Raw genomic sequence first — 20231 nt, 5'->3', positions numbered from 1 at the left:
CTTTCTATATATTTAGAATGGGGCATGGATGGGGGGGACTGATGGAACGGCCGTAGTGGCACCGTGTCACTGATTTATCAATGATTGTGTGACACAAGGCAGCACCCGCGACTCGGCTGCCCGTTACCGGAGCTAATGGATGTTTCGCGGTCGGGCCAATCAGCCCGTTAGGGCTTTCTCTGTCTCCCTCTGTCTCTCTTTATCTCCCCTTTCTTCTCTTTTCTCTCTCCCCACTAGCTTTACAATCAGAGCCACGTCCATCCATCTTCGGTGATGGATTGGCAGTCAACTCCAACAAATCCGCACAGGTATTTAGAGGTCTACTATGTATAGGCTACCCCGAGAAGGATGCACCGCACTTTGTATTATGGCAACAACCATGGCATTTCGGATGAGGGTCTTTTCGTCCGGTAGTTCATGAACGCAGCAAAGAATTAATTCCATAATCCAGTGTTATCTCCTCTTGAAAAAATGAACTGAAACGTGTCCGACAAATCGACTGAATGCTGAAGGCGGAAAAAAAAAGAAGAAGTGAATGTACACACATTTTATCTTACCAATTGACACATGTGCTAATTTACACACCTTAACACTCTAGGCTTGCTACTTAGTTTTGATTTGAAATCGGTTGAAATACAACTGCATTTTTTCAGTTTATTAACGGACGAATGTCTTTTAATGGCTAATACTCGTGTGCCTTTCAACTGGTCTAGACGTTGGATGATAGCATGAATTTGCTTTGAGATTGGCTTTAGTATAGGTGACATTTGTACGCGCATAGCTCGTAAAATATAGATTTATAAAAAAAGAAAACGCACGGCTGGGAGAGAAGAGATTCATATCAGGTATACGTATACGGGCCGGTGTTAAAGGTCACGCGCCTGACCCACCAACCCCAGCTGTGCATGTTGTCTTTTTTTGTGGGGGCTGTTTCTCTCTCTCGCACTCTCTTCTTCGTCGAATAGCTGGGAGGGCGCCGAGCGACCTCACGCAGCTTCCTCGTCGTTTGCTGGAACAGACAGTAACAACGCCCCCTCGTCGTGACACTCTATTGTTGTTTGCCAGCAGAGAGCAATACGGCACGGCCTCCATTCTCCAGCAACAATTTATCTCTTTTTTTTCTTTTTTGAAGAGAAAAGAAGCAGAAAAGAACGACCGGAGGAATCCCAAGTAGAATAAAGTAGATGTAGAAGAACACGAAAACAAAAAAAAAAGGGGAAGCAACAGCATGACACGTGGTACGGTACAACACATACCACCATGAACTACTAAAAAGTTGCTGCTGTTAGCTGCTGCTGCTGCTTTAGCTCTTGCTGAGAGGGGCGGTGAGCCCCTATTGTTGGCCGTCGTGGCTGGAGAGCACCGTGGGCCGCTTTAGAATGAGAGAGAGAGACACTCAACTCAAGAGTTTGTATACACATCCATCGCAATGGATCAGTTTATAGTTCTGCCTCTATTGTCAAACATTGAAAAGTATCGAGAGCCTTTTATTCTATTTCTTTTTTCTTTTCTTATTTTAAAATGCTGTTTAGGTTCTTTAAGTTTTGGGCGGTGCTTGAATGGTTTGAGTGTATTGCAAGCTGGTCAAATCGATGAATCGAAATTCAGTGTTTGCTTCTTACAATTGCTTTTTTGGGGGGAGGATTTTGCGATTATAATACCTGGGCGTTCTCATTGGTTTTGCCGCCTTTCAAAAGAATCCAGCGCATAGAACTTCAGTAATTCAGGCCTATAAATGCAGCATTATGAACTTGATGGCCAAGTCGTTGATTGTGGGAAAAACAGTTGGCTTTATGTACCATAGTTGGGCGGTTTGTTGAACAGAAGCCGATGGCCACGAGAAAAGCATCAGATAGAAGTATATTTACTGTATCTATTGCTGGAAAAATACAAACAGCAATCTTATTCGCTCACCGTAACTAATGGAGTTCATTCATTAAATGGCTGCCAGATAGAGCCTGAGTTATAAAAATATCCGATCGGAATGAATGAATTCAAAAAAAAAAAAAATGTTTCGATTTGGTATGAAATAATGTGAATGAAGTGCTCATCTTTCTGGAGAAGAGCTAGCAGCTGAAAAATACGAAATGACAAGAGTGGAACAAAAAAAAAAATATATGTGAGCGAAATGGCTTTGAAAGTGACGGCCGCACGTGCCAGCAAACGGGCAATGTGTTGTCCGCCCTTCCGTCGTCTCACGTCTCGCTTATGTACATCTAAATATTTTGTGAATGGGTTTTTCGAAAAGGATATGGCGAGAAGAAAAAGCAAAAAAAAAAAAGCAAAAAAAAAGGACCGTTCTAAATCAACATGTGACGACGCTGTCAAATGAGTTTATCCTCGTCTATTTTCCATTGCTATTCTAACTCTTCCGTCTGCTGGTAAAACTCTTTCCAACTACATGTTTTTTGTTGTCTCGTTTCTTCCTTCTTTTTTTCTTCTTCTTTAAATTACGTCCGTGCTATGCGCCCTTTTTTTTCTTCTTCTTCTTCTTCTTGCTAGCATCAACTATGTTTGTATTTTTTTTTTTTTGGTCTCCGTTTCGTACTCTTAGAAGACGACGACATAAATACATATATATCTCTCGCCAGGAATGAATGGAACTCATTGTGAGTTGCGGCGGTGGCGAGAGGCAGTGCAGAGCGGATCATTTTTTTGAATAAGCGCCAGCTCTTTTCCCCATTTTTGTTTTTAAATCTCCGCTTTAAATAAAAAACCGGAGACATCACAACAAATATTCAGATTGAGAAGAACAGCGCAAAAGTAGTCGGGCGGAGCAAACACGGCATACCTGTTCCCCCAATTATGCGTTACATTGTAATCATTCCCAGTTCAGCGTCTGGTAAATCAGATTAAGGCGGACCATCTAACGATTTAAAATGCCTTACAAAACAAGGTTTAAATCTAATTTAAAGAAATAAAAAACGTGAAAACTTGAATTATTAATAAAGAACACGGGACGGACTGCTGTTGGCGATCTTAAAGGATTTTGAAGAATTCGGTTGCATATTTTTGTTTGTTGGATGCAGGTATTCCCAAGATCAATTATTTTGCCTGTTCATTTAATAAAAGAATAGATAACCTTATGTCACGAGAATGTGTTCGTATCACCTGTTACGATGCGACACCCTTCATCTTTGGTAGATAATCATTTCTTGACACGAAGGCCAGATCATGTGTTCACTACAAGTCACGTCTCCTATTCCAACTGTCCAGCCGATTTCCTAAAGTTTTGTAATCCATTTGTTTGTTTTCTTATTTTCGTTTCTTTTTTTTTCTCTTAGTTTTGAATATTAGATTGGCTCACATAAATCAGATGCAATGATTTACACGTCCGCTGCTTCTAGAGCGGATGATGTGTGTACTGAAGAAAGAGAAAGAAGCAACAAACAAAACAGAAAATATAAATAAAAATAAATAGAGAAAACGAAAAGAACACACATTTCGATGCTTTTGATTAACGAACGTCAAAGCTGTTTGAGAAAAGAGTGTTGTAAAAAAAAAAAAGAAAACAAAAAAACCACAACAAGGATGAGGAACGAGTCGGCGCTCGTTCCTTCTGCGCAATTTTGAATAATGGTGCATCGTATATATTTATATATCTACGGTGGATGGTTGGACAGGTTCTTTCTCTTGGCAATGACCAAGATGCCTTGATGATGGCTACGGTTGGGTCGTGTCGTCGTGTCGAGCTTGGGGCGCGACCGCGTTCTCCGCGAGTGTGAGACGGAGCGCTAGTTTGACGACATGCGACCTGCGACGTGCCAAAGTCAGCAGCAGCCACACCAGAAGGCACCCAATGCATCCGAAACAACACGCATATACACATATATTTATACACGCATATATGTATGTATAAATACACGAGTAAAGGAATGCTCTTTTTTTTTTTTTTCGCCCCTCCACCTACCCCGGCACATATTTAGATCTACTGTCGCCATTCTTTTAGTTTTTTTTTTTGTTCTTCTTCTTTTTCGTCTTGATTTCTTCCTGCCTTTCAGAGAGATATGTAATTAGGAATCGTTTGTCTGTCATCGGGCGACTAACGACCGCGCGCCACCAGTCGAGCTGAGTTTTGTTTCTCCTTCCTTGAATTGTTTTCTATATATGAGACACACAAGTTGAAGGCATATACGACCAGCTAGGAGGTCGTAATCAGCCAACACACAGAGTTCGTTAGCGACGACGGCAGAGCAGCATGAGTAGCAGATAAGAGAAAGGGCCAAATAGACAGCCAGTTTCAGGAAGATGTCGTTCAACAACTCGGCGTTTCCTCTTTTTTTTTTTTGTTAATCAATGACACCAGCACCCTCTCTTGCTGGTGGCTTCCTCATCCTTCAATCTAGCACCAATATTTAGGTATCCCAAAAATACCTCAATTCTCTTTTGACACGCTCTTCAATTATTGTTGCGTGTGACGTCATTTTTTACGCTCTCGGATTGTCTTCTACGTCTTTTTCTCTAACATTTCTAAGCAGTTAAGTTTGGCCCTTATCCATCGCTGCTCGTGCCATAACGAGCATGTCTTGATGATGTGGGCCAAATCAGGCAATGGGCTCCCCTGGCGCTATCGGTGGTCACCATAATTCATAGCGCATTTTTAACATATCCATTTATTACTGTAATTTCCCATAGATTTGGCTCTGTGTATTTGGGTGGGCGCTTGTTGGGCGACTGCGATGTCGGCGTCGTCTTTCCCCGTTAGGCGACAGAATGATTGTCGAGGGCTTCCATATGTATATATGCTGAAATACCCGAGCAAGACGAAAAAGAAACAACAACAAAAAATGAGAAGGTATGGCGTGAGCGTGACAAAATATGCGCGCGTCACGCTTGACAAAGAGTGTCAAGACTCGACCGACCGCCGACGTCTAAGCCACCACACACACACGCGCGACACAACGGGCTATATTTACATACTTATTCTATTTTTTTCTTTTCTTTTCTTTTTCCTCTTGTAGCGATACCAAGAACAAGCGCGACTCTGAATACCTCTCTGTGTTCTTTCTCCCCCGCTCTCTTTTCGGTCTATTACTTACCTACTGAGACTGTGGGTGTTTTGTTTATATTTTTTGTTTTTTTTTTTTTTTTTAAAGAAGAGGTTTCGGATGACTTCCGGAGTTCGCAGCACCAGCTTCCGCCTCCCTCTGCGCTATTAAAGATCATTAGACGAAGGAGGGTCGAACCGAGTCCATGAGCAGCGCAATCTACAGCAACACGAAGGAGCGGATAAATGATACGCTCACACGACAACAATGGATCAGATGATTTCATTTTCTCTCTTCAATCATTGCCGAGGTGTATGTAACACAATCAACACCGGTGCGTGCTGTCACACACACACACAATTGGCGGTCTAAACAAAATGAACGAGACTGAGGAAGTGCTGCGTGACGGTCGATCCCATCACATTGGAGCTATCACCCACGTCGGTATATTCTGTTAATTTTTTTTTTTTTTTACTTTTACTTCATATTTTGTTTAGTGTATACAAAAGCGTTGTAATGAGACTGGACGAGCTGCTTTATTGGGTGGTGATGAGTTGATTGTTGTTGTTGTGGCAGAGCGTAAGGGAAGCTTGCTAGAAAAAAATAAAAAACAACAACAACAACCGCAGTGTTCGTTAATGGATACCACAAAGTTCTCTGGTGAAAGTTTACACCATTACAGACTTAATATATTTTCATTTTCTTCATGTTTTCTTCTCCATTTCCATCCTTTATATTGTCGATCGCCACGAACAATTTCGTCTGTATCAATGCACTCTGCTGTAATATGTAATAGACGGCGTTTAGTGCTGGTAGGTAGCAAATACTTGCCATCAGCATTTTACAGTAGACACGTATTAGTGCAACGGAAATTATCTACCGGATGAGATCCGACCGAGTGAAGCGCAACCCTCGCCTATCTCTTCTCTATTGCCTATGCCACGGTTAATTTCTTGTAACATTTTAACAATGGCTCTAATTGGCACCCGCAGCTATAGACGCTATATAGAAAGAAGATTGAAGTAATTGATTGGTAGGGCTGTAGGTGTGCTGGGGCTGGGTGGGAGCGGTTGGATTCATGGCGATATCGCTTAGACAGTGAATCAGCTGAAATGTTTCTTCGTTTTCGCGTTCCCCCCCACATATGACAGTCTATGATTCTAATGTTTGTGGTTGTTGTCCGAGTATTTTACAACACGAGAACGGATCGGAAAATCGTGGCGATGTGCTCCGGCATGCTGCGTTTGCGCTTCAACACAATAGCAGGGTTAATTGTGATAGGCTATCGCACCCCTACAGCAAGATATCGTACACAATTTATCTACAAACGTATACGTGTGTTTACGTACAACTACAGTACATACTCAAATGAAATTACTATAGAATATCTCCATGTCATTTGGGCGTATGTTTTTTTTTTTTTTTAATTTTTTATTTCGTTTTAAAAATTTCTGTGATTTTCTAATCTTCTTTCTTGACACTCACCGCCTATATCGATATACGAATCTCTCGGCTTTCTAGAAGCCGAGCCCCAATTCGTGAGATGGCAAATGCACAATGGATATACGATGCGTAATAATACATTTAGGCGACTCCCTTTTCTTTCTGAAAATGATGGCGGAGGGAGGTGACTATCGGACGTTTCTTTGTGTGCCCATGACATTGCGATCGAAACGCTTCGTTCTTTGATTTGTGATCACCAAGCTGCTTTATTTTATGTTTTTTTCTTTTTCTTTTTCTTTCATAGACGGGGAATTCAACCACAAAATGTCTTGATTAGGCTTTGCAAGAGCAACCACGACGGTGAGAAAACGTAATAACAATCCCATTTTTGCCTTTCTGCAATCAAACAAAAATGGTGTACGTGTGGTTGAGAATAAACACTGAGAGTTTCACTTGGCCAACGGCGCTTGATACGAGCTAAAAACGAAAGGCTTTGGGCACACTAAAGCGATTAGAAAGGGAAACAATTTCCTATTTTCTTATTGTCGCATTTTTGTTTTCTTCTTTTACGATAGAAAGTTTTAGTTATAGATCCACAGTTTTCGAGTTATAATTGATTGGACTGGTTTCATTTGATTGAGTACGTGGCTTCTTTTTTTCTTTCTTTCTGTCATTATAGTTTCAAGAATAATTGTTCGATCTTTTTATTGATTTTTCAAAGTAATAAATATTTCGAATAAATAACATCGAGACGGTCCATTCAGTGTATATAAAGTATTTAAGGACTGTACAGCGTTGCAGGTAAAAAAGCCAAAAACAGATCGAGGAAGACTAACGAAAAAAAAAAAGGGAAGCAAAAAGGTGAGGGACTGGAGTGGGGAAGCACGACGTTATAGAAATCCAACCAACAAACAAGATTTAAAAAAAAAAAAAATGCCACGACAAAATACTCTATTTTCAACTTAGACTGTGTATATACGCGTCAACAGGGAGCGGTCCAACTTGCAAAACCAAAACGAAAAAAAAAAAAAACCAAACAAACAAACAAACAATGAACACTAAAGTCATATAGAGGGTATAAGAATATGCCAATACAAGAAAATGGTAAGAAAATAAAAAATAAATAAAAACAACGAGTCACAGAAATAAAAAAAAAAGCCGAGCAAAGCCGGTCCGAAGATGATCAGCAAACGACGTGCTGTCATGCCACGTTACTGTATAAAATGTCCACCTTTTGTTTATTCATCTGCGATACAATACACTGATGCAGGTGTGCATCTGTAATGTTGCATATCCCCTCTCGCCCCTTTCACTTCTCAAAAGTCAGTTTAGAACCGGCCGAGGCAGGTGAACGATCCGACGGGTCATCCGTGTGGTTCACACCGTTGCCATGCGTTATCATCTTGCTGCTAGTCATGTTGATGGCCGGATAGGGACTGAATCGGTGGTGTTGGCGATGCGATGAATTGTGGCCCTTCGCAACGGTCAGCGGATCGCTCCTCTCGCCAGACAGGCAAGGCAGGTGAGCGACAGAACCGGTGACAGTGGCCGTAACCGACGGCGGCGTTGCCATCGGGCTCGGCTGTCGTGTCGAGTGAGGAGGTGATACTGACGAACTAGGATTCACGCTCGGTTGCTGTAGACCTGTCAGTCCGGCGCTTGGTAATCCGCCCAGTCCGAACAATCCCAGCTGATTGAAACCGAATCCAGCGGCTGCGGCCAGCGTCCATTGCGATAGCAAATGATGCGGGAACGGCATGGGCAATAATTGGTTGTTACTTCCGCCCCCGTTTGGCGATACGGCGGAAGAAGGCGACGGCATGATAGGGTAGCCGTTGGTGCGTTGCTGGATGGCGAACAAATGCTGCTGGATGGTGGCCAGTGGCATTGGCGGTAGGCGAGGATTGTTCGAATTTTGCGGGTGAATGGACGCTCCAAACGGGTGCTGATTGTGCGCGTGATGCAGGCCGAGACTGCGCATTTTCTCGCTGTTCAAAAATCCAGCCGCTTCGAAATCGGACACGTCGGGGAACATTCGCGACGGCGCTCGGATGTAGTCCGCCATGCCGTCCATTCCGTCCCTGTTTTCATTCGAAAATAATAGAGTTAAAAATGAAGTTTCAGTGGCATTTTCGTCACTTCCAAATCTGATTAAGCTAAGAATAATCACGTTTAATGCAGGCTTTTTATGCCGCCAACATCAGAAGAAACAAAAAAACAAAAAGGAAATGAAGCCGACATTGAGGCTGTTGTTCTCTATAACGTTCTAACTAATTTTGCGGCGATGATCACAGCAAGATCTATGGCCCTACCAGTGTGTGACTTAATTACAGGGCAGTGAAACCGCCTTTGCCGACTGCCCCTCCCCCACCGTAGATGATATGCTGTTTTTATAGACGGTAGTGTCTTGGCTACTTGGATTTGTTTGGCGCATCTCCTACAGAATTCTCGCCTACTTTAATAATTGAAAAATCTGCTCGCCTTTGCCTTCATTATTCTTTCCTTTGTTAATTCTCTGATTTTAGGGTTAGGTTGGAGATGAAAATTTATGAGCTGTTCCGTGTCGGCGGTCCCGCAACACACAGCCCATTTTTTTTTTCTTTTTCTTCTAACAGCACCACACAGTCGTATAGCCATCGTCATCTTATTCGTTTCTTCCATCGCTGCCCACCTCGCGATTTAGTTTGGTGCTCGTGTAAAGCGTCTTGTCCTCTCTCTCTTCACGCCGCTCGATTATCTATATATAACATCGTTCCAGACCTCCCGCGCCTTCTCTTTCTCCTGGCCCATGTTTTTTTATTTTTTATTACGCTCATCATCTCACATATACACATACATAACGTATAGGAAATGTGTTCCTATTTTTGTTATTAAAAATATGACTGTTTGTTTCATCCTTCCAACAGCTGAAATGCGAGTTCAAAAAAAAAAAAAAAGAAGGAGGTTTCAATTAATTAACCATTAACCACCTATGCTTCTTGACCCTACACCCAACCGTACCGGCCATCCACCGAATGAAATGCGTTAAAAAAAATAATCCAGGTCGAGTTGTGAAGGCTCGGACCGTAGACGTCTCACGCAGGGGGCGGCAGGTGTGGGTGCCGTTTCACGATGCATTTGAAATTCTTGGGACTCATAAACGCCCTGGCAATTGCAAGACGCTGAAGCGACCCGAATCGCCGCCGCTTCATTAGCCTATACCACCGACCGACGTAAAAAAAAAACGAAAACGAACGATATACAGTTAGGTCTAACTAAATAACGCAGACGCCGAACTGGCGCTGTTTGGCACGCTAACAAGCATCTATGCAGGTTTATAGTAACGTACCGATGTAGTGTTATTGGGTAGTTTAGAATCAAACTAAAAAACAAAAAACAAAAAATGAGTGGCGGAAACCGAGCGGGTCACGCGGCGACAGGTAATGAATTGGTATCGTGTCGGACGATCGTTACACAGTTACTCGTAACGCCGAACTTTGAGTACATTTGATTCGCTTGACTATATAGACCGTTGGTGGCGAGCCACTCTCTTTTAATCAGACGCCGTGCGTGTTCATTTCGTGTTTTTTTTTCTTTCAAATTCTTTTTGAAAACAAAAACAAAAAAAAGAAAACAAAAACGAAGTGCGTAGACGATAATATGTCTAGCATTAGTCGCTAGTTGTCTGGATAAAAAATTCAAATATAAAAAGGGGGAAACTCACCGGTCAAAGTCGCTAAGTCTTGAAGAATCGCGAAAGCCTTTGGCGAACGGGTTGCTGTCAATCTTCAGCTTGGTTATCTGAAATAGCGCCCAACGATATCCAATTGAATATGTATGCTAGTACAGAATCGTGTTTCAGCTCGTGACTTTGTCAATACGCAAAAAAAAAAGAGGGATGGGGGGGGACACACACACAAAAAAAAGAAAGAAAAAAAACCCAACAAGGTGAAGATATATTATAACAAACAAGCCGAGCATAAAAGAATGGCAGATGACCAAGTATAAACCGGTTTGCCAATGGGTTCTAACATACCAATTGGTTCTGATAGGCTGTCACGGCGGTGAACACCGTCTCCGGGAAAACGTACGTGCGGAATTGTTCGCGCTCCAAGTCGACGATTGGCCGAGTCGTGTCACCTTCCATCCGTCTGACGAGATGCACTCGCGGCTGGTAACGATGCATCGAATTCAAGACAATCTTAAACGAAAGGAGAGACGGACACCAATTAACGATCGTTTTTACACGCGTCGCATTTGGTTTGTCGTTCGATTTATTATTATTATTGTGTGTGTGTGTGTGTTCAATTGTTTCGTCAAAAGCACCGGAAGTTACGCGCATTAGGCCTATAACGGTTTGCCTATAATTTGTCACATTAAAATTCAAAGAAAAAGGGGGAGAAACTGGTGAATGAGACAAGGAATGAGTTTGTTGGGGCCGTTGCAGCTATAGCCCGTCGTGCAGGGCATGAAGTTGCTGCCGAGGTTCAAAGGTTAAAGCTATAGCCAAGAGGGGAAACAGAAGGGAAGAAGAAAAAGAAAAAAATGGGAGAAGGAACGTAAAAGAAAGGACCACCCGTGTTGAAGAGCGCCAGCAGCTCAGGGTGGGCCTATTTATAAACACCCACATCAGCCACATGCATATATTGACTGTGCGACTTGTAAAGCATTAGAATGTACACGAAACTATATCGCTGTGCTAGTGAAGTTGTGGCGTCTCCCTGTGCGGCCGGTTAAAGAGACCAGCTCGTTATTTTCCGCTCACTTGCTGCTTTGCAATGTGTGTCCGGTCATCAACTTATCTCTTTCTCTTCTTCTCTCATTTGGACCTCATGCGTTTTCCTTTTTTTTCCCCTTGCAAAAGAGGCTACAAACGAGAGTACAGAACCCCGCCAGTAATGAGGTTCTCCGTTGAGCTGAAGTGACACTTCATCATCCGGTGTCTTTGGCTTCAAGTTGTGACACTCTCGGCTGTCGGACAGGAACAGAATAAACGAGCAGGGAAGTGAGACCGTCAGGGGAAGTTAGGGTGGCCCCTGACGAGGGAGTTTCTCGGCTGGGTTGTGTGGGGAGGTAAGACAATTCCGGATGACGTGACACTTCAGCTCGTTCCGTCCGTTCCCGTCACCTCCTCCGGGCCACCCTTCGCTTTACGGTTAGGGGCGTCGTTGCCATCAGCCCCCACATGTTATGTACTAGTATAGTTTCTTTTTTTCAAACCCCATTGAAGCTATTAGGTTTCCGCGCCAAAGGATTCGTTTACAGTCAAGACTGGATACATGTACGGTAATTTACTGAATGGGCATATCTATTTTGTACAAAAGGAAAAAAAAAAAGGCCAACTGCCTGTATATTCCAGTCTGCCACCCTTCTATTTTTTACGTTCATTACACTTGATGAAATACAAAGCGGGATTTTTTTCTTTTCCTTTTCTCCCTTCTCTTGTTTCTCAATATAAGAGGCCATTTTTTTTTAAATTCTAGTCTAGTAACGCGTGCCGTGTCTCGTAAAAATGATGTTGTACGTAGTCACAGTTTTATGAGCCTATATAAGGTAGGCCATCTAATTCCAAACTATACGAATACCATAGAATGTTTGAATCAAAGATGAATGAAATGTATACTCGCTGCTCACCTGTCCTTGTTTGTCCATTTCGTTGTTGGTCAGTTTGACTTTCTCGAAGGAGATCACTTGCTTACGTAGCTGGTCGGGAGTGAAAGGCGAGTCAGGATGAGTGTAGAGACGGGCCGGTGCCGGTGGGTCGGCTTTGCCGGCCACTAGCCATGAAGAGCGATGGTAGGCGTAACGATAGCGTTTGCTATCCACTGGCACAACGTCCAGCAGAACGAAGTAGCGCACCCGACTCTGCGGATGGCCGACCTGCTGATGCTGTATATGCAAATGCTGTTGTGACGCCGTGAGCTGCTGTTGCTGCATATGATGATGGTGATAGGCCAACGGATGATGCGGATGAGTCATTAGCAAATCGGCCGTCGTACGTTGTTGTTGTTGCTGAAGTTGTGAGCTTTCCGCCATCAGGACCGCCCCGGAGAATGTGATGCGTACGGTCGGGAACATTCGCCTGTTAGTCGGGTCACGCCATGGATATAAACCCATATGGAGAAATACCATTAAAATGTTTTTTTCGTTACGACATAAACATGAATTTTTTTTTTTTTTTCAAAGCCAAACATGTTCCTAATGGTGGGGCCTATAAGAGGTGTTGCCATACGTGGCGTACCCTGCTGAGTGTTGTTGAATGCAACCATTGGAGGAACCCAACCCATCGAGACAGACGCTCACAAATAAACAAAACAATGGGGGATCCTTTTTCGTTTTCTTTTTGTGGTGACCTGTATGTAGCAGTTCAGAGGTATGTTGCACACTGTCAGTATATATTCTTAAAAAAAACAAAAAAAACAAGAAAAAAAAAGAAAAAGAAATAGGCCCATATAGACCGTGGGCAGTTGACGGTGCGATCTGGGCATGGTGTCAAAATAGGATGGAGATGGAGCGAAACGACTGGCGACAAACCTATCGTGCAGTTTGGAGCTCTCGAAAAAGTTCACTGCGTCTCTGTGTGTCGGCACGACCAGATGATGGGTTGATGTTCAGACTATATAGCCCCCGCATATCTATACACGAAACTCTACTAACGTTTGCACCAAGCGCATAGTTTCCGAGTTATTTAAGCCATCACAATAAAGAATAATAAACTATTGCCCATTTTTTGTTTTTGTTTTTTTTTTTCACCCCACGTCTGGAGGTTTGCCGGGGCTAAACAGAATGCCATCATCCGGTAGACCTGGCAACGACAGTCATCTTTCAACAAGCGGAAATAGCTATAGAGGAGAGTCTTTCTCCTCTCTGTAGAGCGATGGATGAGAGGTGAGGACCTTTTGTCGCATACACCTTATTCTACACTTGTTGTCATCAGAGACGGAGCACTCCGAGCTCTCGCAACGCAGCAGCGTGTGTAATAATATATGTAGAAGAAATGCTTGTTTCTTTCCGGCTCGGCTGAAATGTTTGCGCTTCAGACATGAGACACCGACGACGCCGTTGTCTACTCGTTAGCCGCTAGGAACTTGGAGACCTACCACGCCGTTTGAAAGCTATCAATCATAGATAGATCATCGCCGCCGTATAGCTGTTGGAGCCTTTTGTGCTGGCAGTCTGGCACTCGGCCCCCAAATACCTTTCCTATAGCTATAACAAGTCAGGGTGTACATCAGACTACAGAGGTCGAGCGTCGCAATGTTTGAATTTATCCCGGGAATGCCAACTATTCGATCGTTGCGTTCTAACCCAAATCGACGAGAGACAACAGAAATTCGCTCCAGAACAAAAACAAAAGAATAACACAGTGAACAACTGATAAAAACCAAACCAAACCAAACAAATGTAATTGAACTTTTTTTTTGTCTATGAATGCTGCCTCGATCCGGTTAGCTCTTTGATTTGTCGTGCGCAAGATACGGATGTGTGTGTATAGGTTCCTAGTAGTAGGCTATACGTATACATCATTCCGGTTTGTTTGCGTTTTTCCCCCCCGAAATGACAGTTTGATCGAGTTGACATTTACCGTAGCAAGCGATCAGTCTCAATACGAAGCGTGACGTTGAGGCATGCTACACATGTGGTTTCTGAGATTTACAGTGTGTAGGGGGCAATGGAAACAAATAGTTAGACAGACATCGTATACAGTCGGGGGAGGCGAAATTTCTCTATGACGCGACCGACATACTATAGAATAACGCTAACGATCCCAACAACGATACGGAATGCTCAATTCTTGTTGCATGAAAGCGATTGTTTTTGGGGTTTTTTAAGTCCTTGTTTTGTCTGTTTTTGTTTTGTTTTAAATGCGACGGGCAAGAACTGACCTGCCGGTTTTGGTGATGATCATTTCGGTGCCCAGCTCGTTGAATTTGTCCCACAATTCTTTGGTCTCCAGGTGGCAATCGACGTGCTGCAGCTGCTCGCAGTTGCACTTGGGTTTCACTTGTGGATTTGAACTGGACGACGATCCGCCAGAACCGCTTCCACCCGATTTGCCCGATTTCTTGCCGGACTTTTTCCTCGACTTGACTGCGCCAAGAGGTGGACCTCCAACGTCATCATCGTCGATGATCTCGTCTTTATCTAACACTTCATCTTCGTCGTCATCTTCTTCCTCTTTGAACGATCGGATGGTCGCATGACTCCCCTGCTGTTGACGATGACGATGTAGAAGGGCGCCACCATTTTTTACCGTCACATGATGACCATCGTCGGCCTCATCAATGTCCTCGACGTCGATCTCGTGATCCGTCAACGAAGACTCACCGTCCTCGTCCTCGACCGCGTCCTCTTTCATGGCCCTGTCCGAATCTGTGATAATGTAAACCACAGGTATTTGCATCATTTTAATTGTCTGTTAACGGTCGTGATCAACTTGAATTTTTATCGCTTAAAATCAGAGTTAAAGGTATTTCCGAAATGTAGGCTTATTTCTCTTTACCTGGCGATGGATCAACAGACGAACGGCGGATGCTTCGCGGTGGCGATGGGGAGAGCTTTTCCATGGCGAACGGACGCGATTCGTGAGTCATGTGATGGCCCATAATGGCGGCAATTGAGAAATTACCCTTTGCCCTCGAATGTTGGCCGTTCATGAACTGCTGTTGCTGTTGCTGAATGGCACTGCCGCCAACGTCGTCGTTGGCACTCACTGGCAACATGTCGTTGCGGTTTAAATACGAAGATTCTCCTTGTTTCTTATTTGAATCGTTAATCGTTTTGTCTTCTATTGAAATTCGGCTGGAGGAAGTCTCACAGGCAATAACGGTGGACTAACACGCGACGACGGCTGAATAACCGTCAAACCTGCCAGCAATTTATGCAAATTTCTAGCGAAGATTCCAATTTTCCTTTTCTTTTTTTTCCCGAAAATTGCGACACAACTTTTGCTTGAAAGGAATCAACGGGAAACAATTAAAACCGGAGCGAAAGAGAACGAACAACCGGGCAACGGGATTGAACGACGTGCAGAACTGACACGGCTACTGCGACAGCCGAGACTGCTGAGCTTGGGCCGTCCGCGGGACCAGTCCGGGAGCCTTTGAAAATAGGTAGGTTCGCACGGAGAGAATGGGGAAGAGGGACGAAAGGAGGGAGAAGATGGGCGGGGCTGTGTAAGAGGAAGAACATAGGGGAGGTAAAAAAAGAAAAGAAAAACAAAAAACGGTGGTAGAAGGTGACGGACGGTAGGTGGGCACGGGACTCGTATGGGAGGGGTTTGGCCGTCGACCAATCGGCAGCCCGACACTCTAAAGTGATGATGTGATAGGTCGATGCCACCGACGCGCCGCACCGTTCCAGCTGATGCTGAATGATGACGGTCGTCGCATTATCGCATCGGCCCCCACCATCGCTCGCTTCGCCTAGTACCGAACCCCGCACGCACGGCCATATACATATAAGCGCACGAAAAATACATACTTCATCTCTGTTGATGTCTACACACAAACACTTCTTCTTTTTTTTTTTTGTCCATTTCTGGTCGTGTGCCTCATTTGTATACGTCGTTGAGCTCGAAGACATTCCACTGCTGCAAACAGATGGCGCGCGTTGACATTTGAATGTCTCCTTGACGCCTTATCCCAACGCTCGGCGTTTGCTACCATCGCGGAACTGTAGGAGGTCTAAATGCAAATACATACAGCACACAAGACTGCAACTATTTTCTGCGTTACTTAAAAATCTATACGTGTATATATATATTTGTGGAAGGAGGATTGGTTTTTCAATTGTCGAGAAAAGAAACTGGAAAAACTGCCAGCTGATTTCTTGTCATCTGATGGCGTGTAGCGCGTGTGTTGTATATAAACGTGTGTGGCATGTTATTGGGAGGTCACACACCCGCATGGAAAAAATCAAAATAAAAAAAAGATGCTCATTCTCTACGTCTATTTATGTATAAAACGGTTGACGTTTGGATGTCAATGCTGCCGTCACTGGGTCTTTTGATCGCACATGACCGATGACACCGCGTCTGATGGCAACCCACTATGAAGAGCAACATCAACAGCAGCAGCAGGCATCCCTTGCCAACGATTGGAGGATGGCGAGTCGCCATAGTCAGTCAGTGTGAGTGCCATATCCTCGGCGGAATAAAAGAAGAAAGGAAAATACTTGAATTCAATAGTTTTCCCATTCATCGTGCTCCAGCTTTTTAAAATGTTCCATATAGCAGAACAGTCAATGGTGTCGTTGAAAAAAGCGCACCACAACAAAAACGAACTGTTTGCTGATTTTCTCATTCATCTTGAAAACCGTTTACAGTTTATGATTTTATTTTTATTTTTTTCAACTTGAAGGGGCCAAAGTAAACAGGCGAGAAGAATAGAATAAAACTGAATATATTAGCAACTGCTTAGCATTATCGTATTCCACTTTCTAACACCCTGCGGTTTTTCAACTACTTAAATTCCATTTTAAATTTAATTCCCCCGTTTTTTTTTTTTTTTTTGTTTTTTTAAAGAATGGAATTTAGTTGAGCCTTCATAGTTAGTTGGACACAACAGTTGCGCGGCGACGTTTCTTTCTCATTACATTTGGCTTGTTTCTTAATCAACAGCAGACGCTCACGCACTCCTACACCAACAGTTCGGGATTTAAAAGCGCATTAATAGCTGTTTGGGGGAGAACGGGTTGATGGCTGTTTTATCCCGAATTTGTCTTAAAAACCCCAAAATGAATAAAGAACAAAAACAAACAAAAGCAAAATAGACAGAACGTATATATATACCACCAACGGCGTCGGTCAATTAAGTCAATTAAAAGATTTTCAAGAGCTGCAAGTCGTGAAGATGAGGGCGCCACGATTTATGGCCGTAATGAGACGCTCCAACGGTTCCGCACGTCGTATTTATACATATATAATATAGCCTTATATAATAGACGTAGTACGGCCATCAATTTTGGAAAGTTGGAAGTTGCCGCCCGCCCATCATTTTATACGAAACTATCCTACACATAAAAAACAAACAAACACTGATGTGATGTGCCCACTTGTTTTCTCTTCGTTATAGTTGTTTTCTGTTATGCTATAGAGCAGGTTAGTTTTTTGTTTTGTTTTTTTATTTAAAAACAAACTGTTTTCGTTCTTGATTACATTACGAGCGACACAAGATTCGCCGTGTGTGGCACAGCACACACTTCTGCTGTAATACGTTTTTCCCCTTATCACCAATTTTATTTCGCTTAGACAACAGGAATCATTTTATATGTATATACCCAGCGGGTATTACACTCTAGCGCAATCAGCAATTCGGCATTAAGGGCGTTCTACAAGAGAATGGTCGCCATCAAACTTTTAGTACATGAATATATCATATATGCCGCGAGATGCAAAATGTACAACAGCCATAAAAATAAGTCGTATGTGGCTCTCCGAGTATTGCATTGGTCAGTTCGCTGCACAGACAGCGCCAATTTAAATCCATTTCTTTTTAATTGACTAAGTCGAAATGTTGAATAGTATAGTATAAATGTACTGTACAGATTACGGGCTAATTTGTAAATGCGTGAACATTTGTCTCTGTTTGTTGTGATTTATATTTCAGAAAGAGAATAGCCAAATTTCTTGCATAGATTTTGTCGTTTGGAAAGTGGGAAATTTGTCTGGAAATATGTCAGGCATTTCCCATGTAATGACTCTGTTTCTATCGCTAGGCCTATGCCTATCTCACCCTTTCTCTCGCAACCCAACAAATGAATTATTAAACACATCAGCAGGAGGCAAAATGGGGATGAACACATTTCTTTCCCCATAGTCTACAAAGTTCTTTTCTATTTTTTTTTTTTTTTTTGTTGTTGTTGCGCTTGTGTTCAATTTTCCAATTTTTGGTTAGATGTTTAGTCGACCTCGATGCCCTTGCTTGTTGATGTTTTCATTCCCCCCACCCCCAAATTTCCTCCCTATTTTTATTCGGGGTAGGACCCTCTACATCCAAAGTTCTTGATGTATCTAGTAGAAAATAGTTTTCCACTATTTGTAAAGCTCTGATTTTTTCAAGAATGATAGCCGTTTGTCTCATGGAGGGCTGCACGTATCTAATAAAAGTGGGGTGCTATTACGCATATACATGTCATCCTCAACAAAGAATCGTCTTTGGTAAGAGGGGCGAGGACTGAAGCTGACCATCCTCCTTCATACAAGAGAGGGGTAAAAAGTGAATCTCCCGAATATATCTGAAATCGTGATTTTTCTTTTTTGTGCTTTTTCGAATCGACTGTGGCCTAAGAGAAAAAAACGTTTCTAAAACGAAAATCTCTTCTTCGTCTCGGCCTTTATTAAAATATTTCTTTTGGGGAATTATACGAGCCAGCAAGCTGATGATGGAGAGTTTCTCTGGTGCATGTACACATATTCACCGATCAAAGAGGATGTGTTCATAGGTCTCATGCGACTGAACAAGTTGGCTGTATCACAAACAAAAGAGAGCGTTTCTCTGGGTGAGAGACAGACAGAAGAAAAAGGACGAGAAAAAACGGTGGAGAGATATGGTATGTGTGTATATGAAGGAGGAGAAAGGAGTTTGATGATCAGCTCGACCTGAGGACGCGACGACGAATGAATGGGCTGTCATCACCCAAGCACCAGGAGGGCGCCACGCAGTCTTTTCTTCCTTCCCAAACTAACCCCCCCGAAAAAAAAGGCCAAATCAAAAGAGCAAAACAAAATAGGGAAGAAGACGGAAGAGGCCAGAAGAGCTAAGAAAACGAAATAAAGAAAAGATAAAAGGACAAAAGAGATCAATAAATTTCCAGGACTCTCGTTCTCAATCTATATAATGCACGGTACATTGCATCACACGTTGAATTCACCAGCAGTTGAATATCACATAGAAGAAAAGGAAGAGGTACTACGAACCTCTTCCTTCACAATGTTGCACCGCTATTATTCAATCTGGATGGATATGAAAAGCGAAGAATCGCGCAGACATATCAGGTGTTGAATGGATGACACACAATGTCCGTCCGCTTGTTGCGCGACGCGCATTTAGACGCAAGACCTTATATACAGGCCTACATTCTCCATCTTTCTCTTTCCTTTCTTTCGTCCTCTTCACAAGCGATGGATGCCGTGTTATCTTTTTGATTTTTCACCTTTATTTTTCTGGGCCAGCTTTTGCCCCCTGCGTTTGCGCTTAGATGCCACGAAAGTTTGGGATCAGGTGACGTTGGATTTTCTCACGGCAGTCCCTCACTGCTGAAGACAAACCCTCCAATATCCCTGGCACGGCTATAGTTCGAACTTGGCTTATGAAGCCTACCAGTATAAACACTAGTTGTTTTTTGTTTTGTTTTGTTTTTGTGTTTTTTAAATGCCAATAGTTGGTGAGTTATGTCGGGAAAGATGCGCTCGTGAGACAAGCAGCGGATTGATGCGCGGCCATCTTAATATAATCGACAGCAAGGAGACACACACGAAAAATGAAAACGACAACCAACAAATCAAATCAAATATGACGCGAGATATTTTTCAGAATAGACGTGGATGGAGCTCGTGCGTGACATGCAGAGTTGTGGGACTCACGCGACACGAGTTCCTATCATCACGCTGACAATAGTTGGCGTTTGTTTTTTGTTTTCTGCTGCGTCTTTTTCTCTCAGCATGGACGATGTTTGTTGTATATATTTCTTCTTCATTCTCTTCGATGTCGTCGTCCGCTCTTCTCATGAGATACATGTATACCGATGGTGATTTACGAGCTCCGCAGGTCCTCGGCTTTGTCTCTAATGACTGGACAGAAAGACAAGTTAAATGGTCGT

At 43.1% G+C, this 20231-nt stretch overlaps 1 protein-coding gene across 1 annotated transcript; it reads right to left on the bottom strand.

Annotated features, from left to right (window-relative positions):
- Positions 1-7181: 7181 nt before the first annotated feature.
- Positions 7182-15543, bottom strand: LOC116917194 (T-box transcription factor TBX20). The gene is made up of 6 exons (XM_045170326.1): positions 14914-15543; positions 14297-14783; positions 12045-12492; positions 10447-10611; positions 10135-10211; positions 7182-8512 (listed from the first exon to the last, which is right to left on the bottom strand). Exons 1-6 carry the CDS (start codon positions 15131-15133, stop codon positions 7741-7743), a joined length of 2169 nt encoding a protein of 722 aa, XP_045026261.1. The 5' UTR covers positions 15134-15543; the 3' UTR covers positions 7182-7740.
- Positions 15544-20231: the final 4688 nt, after the last annotated feature.

The sequence above is a fragment of the Daphnia magna genome, linkage group LG2 (genome assembly GCF_020631705.1).
Source record: "Daphnia magna isolate NIES linkage group LG2, ASM2063170v1.1, whole genome shotgun sequence".
Classification (NCBI taxonomy): domain Eukaryota; kingdom Metazoa; phylum Arthropoda; class Branchiopoda; order Diplostraca; family Daphniidae; genus Daphnia; species Daphnia magna.
The sequence above is the reverse complement of the archived record's forward strand: the minus strand, read 5'-3'. Positions and strand labels throughout refer to the sequence as shown.

What these genes read in the sequence shown, in the direction of transcription:
- LOC116917194 (XM_045170326.1), bottom strand. Translation starts at nt 15,133, where the DNA reads ATGTTGCCAGTGAGTGCCAACGACGACGTTGGCGGCAGTGCCATTCAG. An exon ending in ATCATCACCAAAACCGGCAG is followed by an intron (nt 12,493 to 14,296) that starts GTCAGTTCTTGC and finishes CCCGACTAACAG; the next exon opens with GCGAATGTTCCCGACCGTAC. An exon ending in CAGCCTATCAGAACCAATTG is followed by an intron (nt 10,212 to 10,446) that starts GTATGTTAGAAC and finishes GCGCTATTTCAG; the next exon opens with ATAACCAAGCTGAAGATTGA.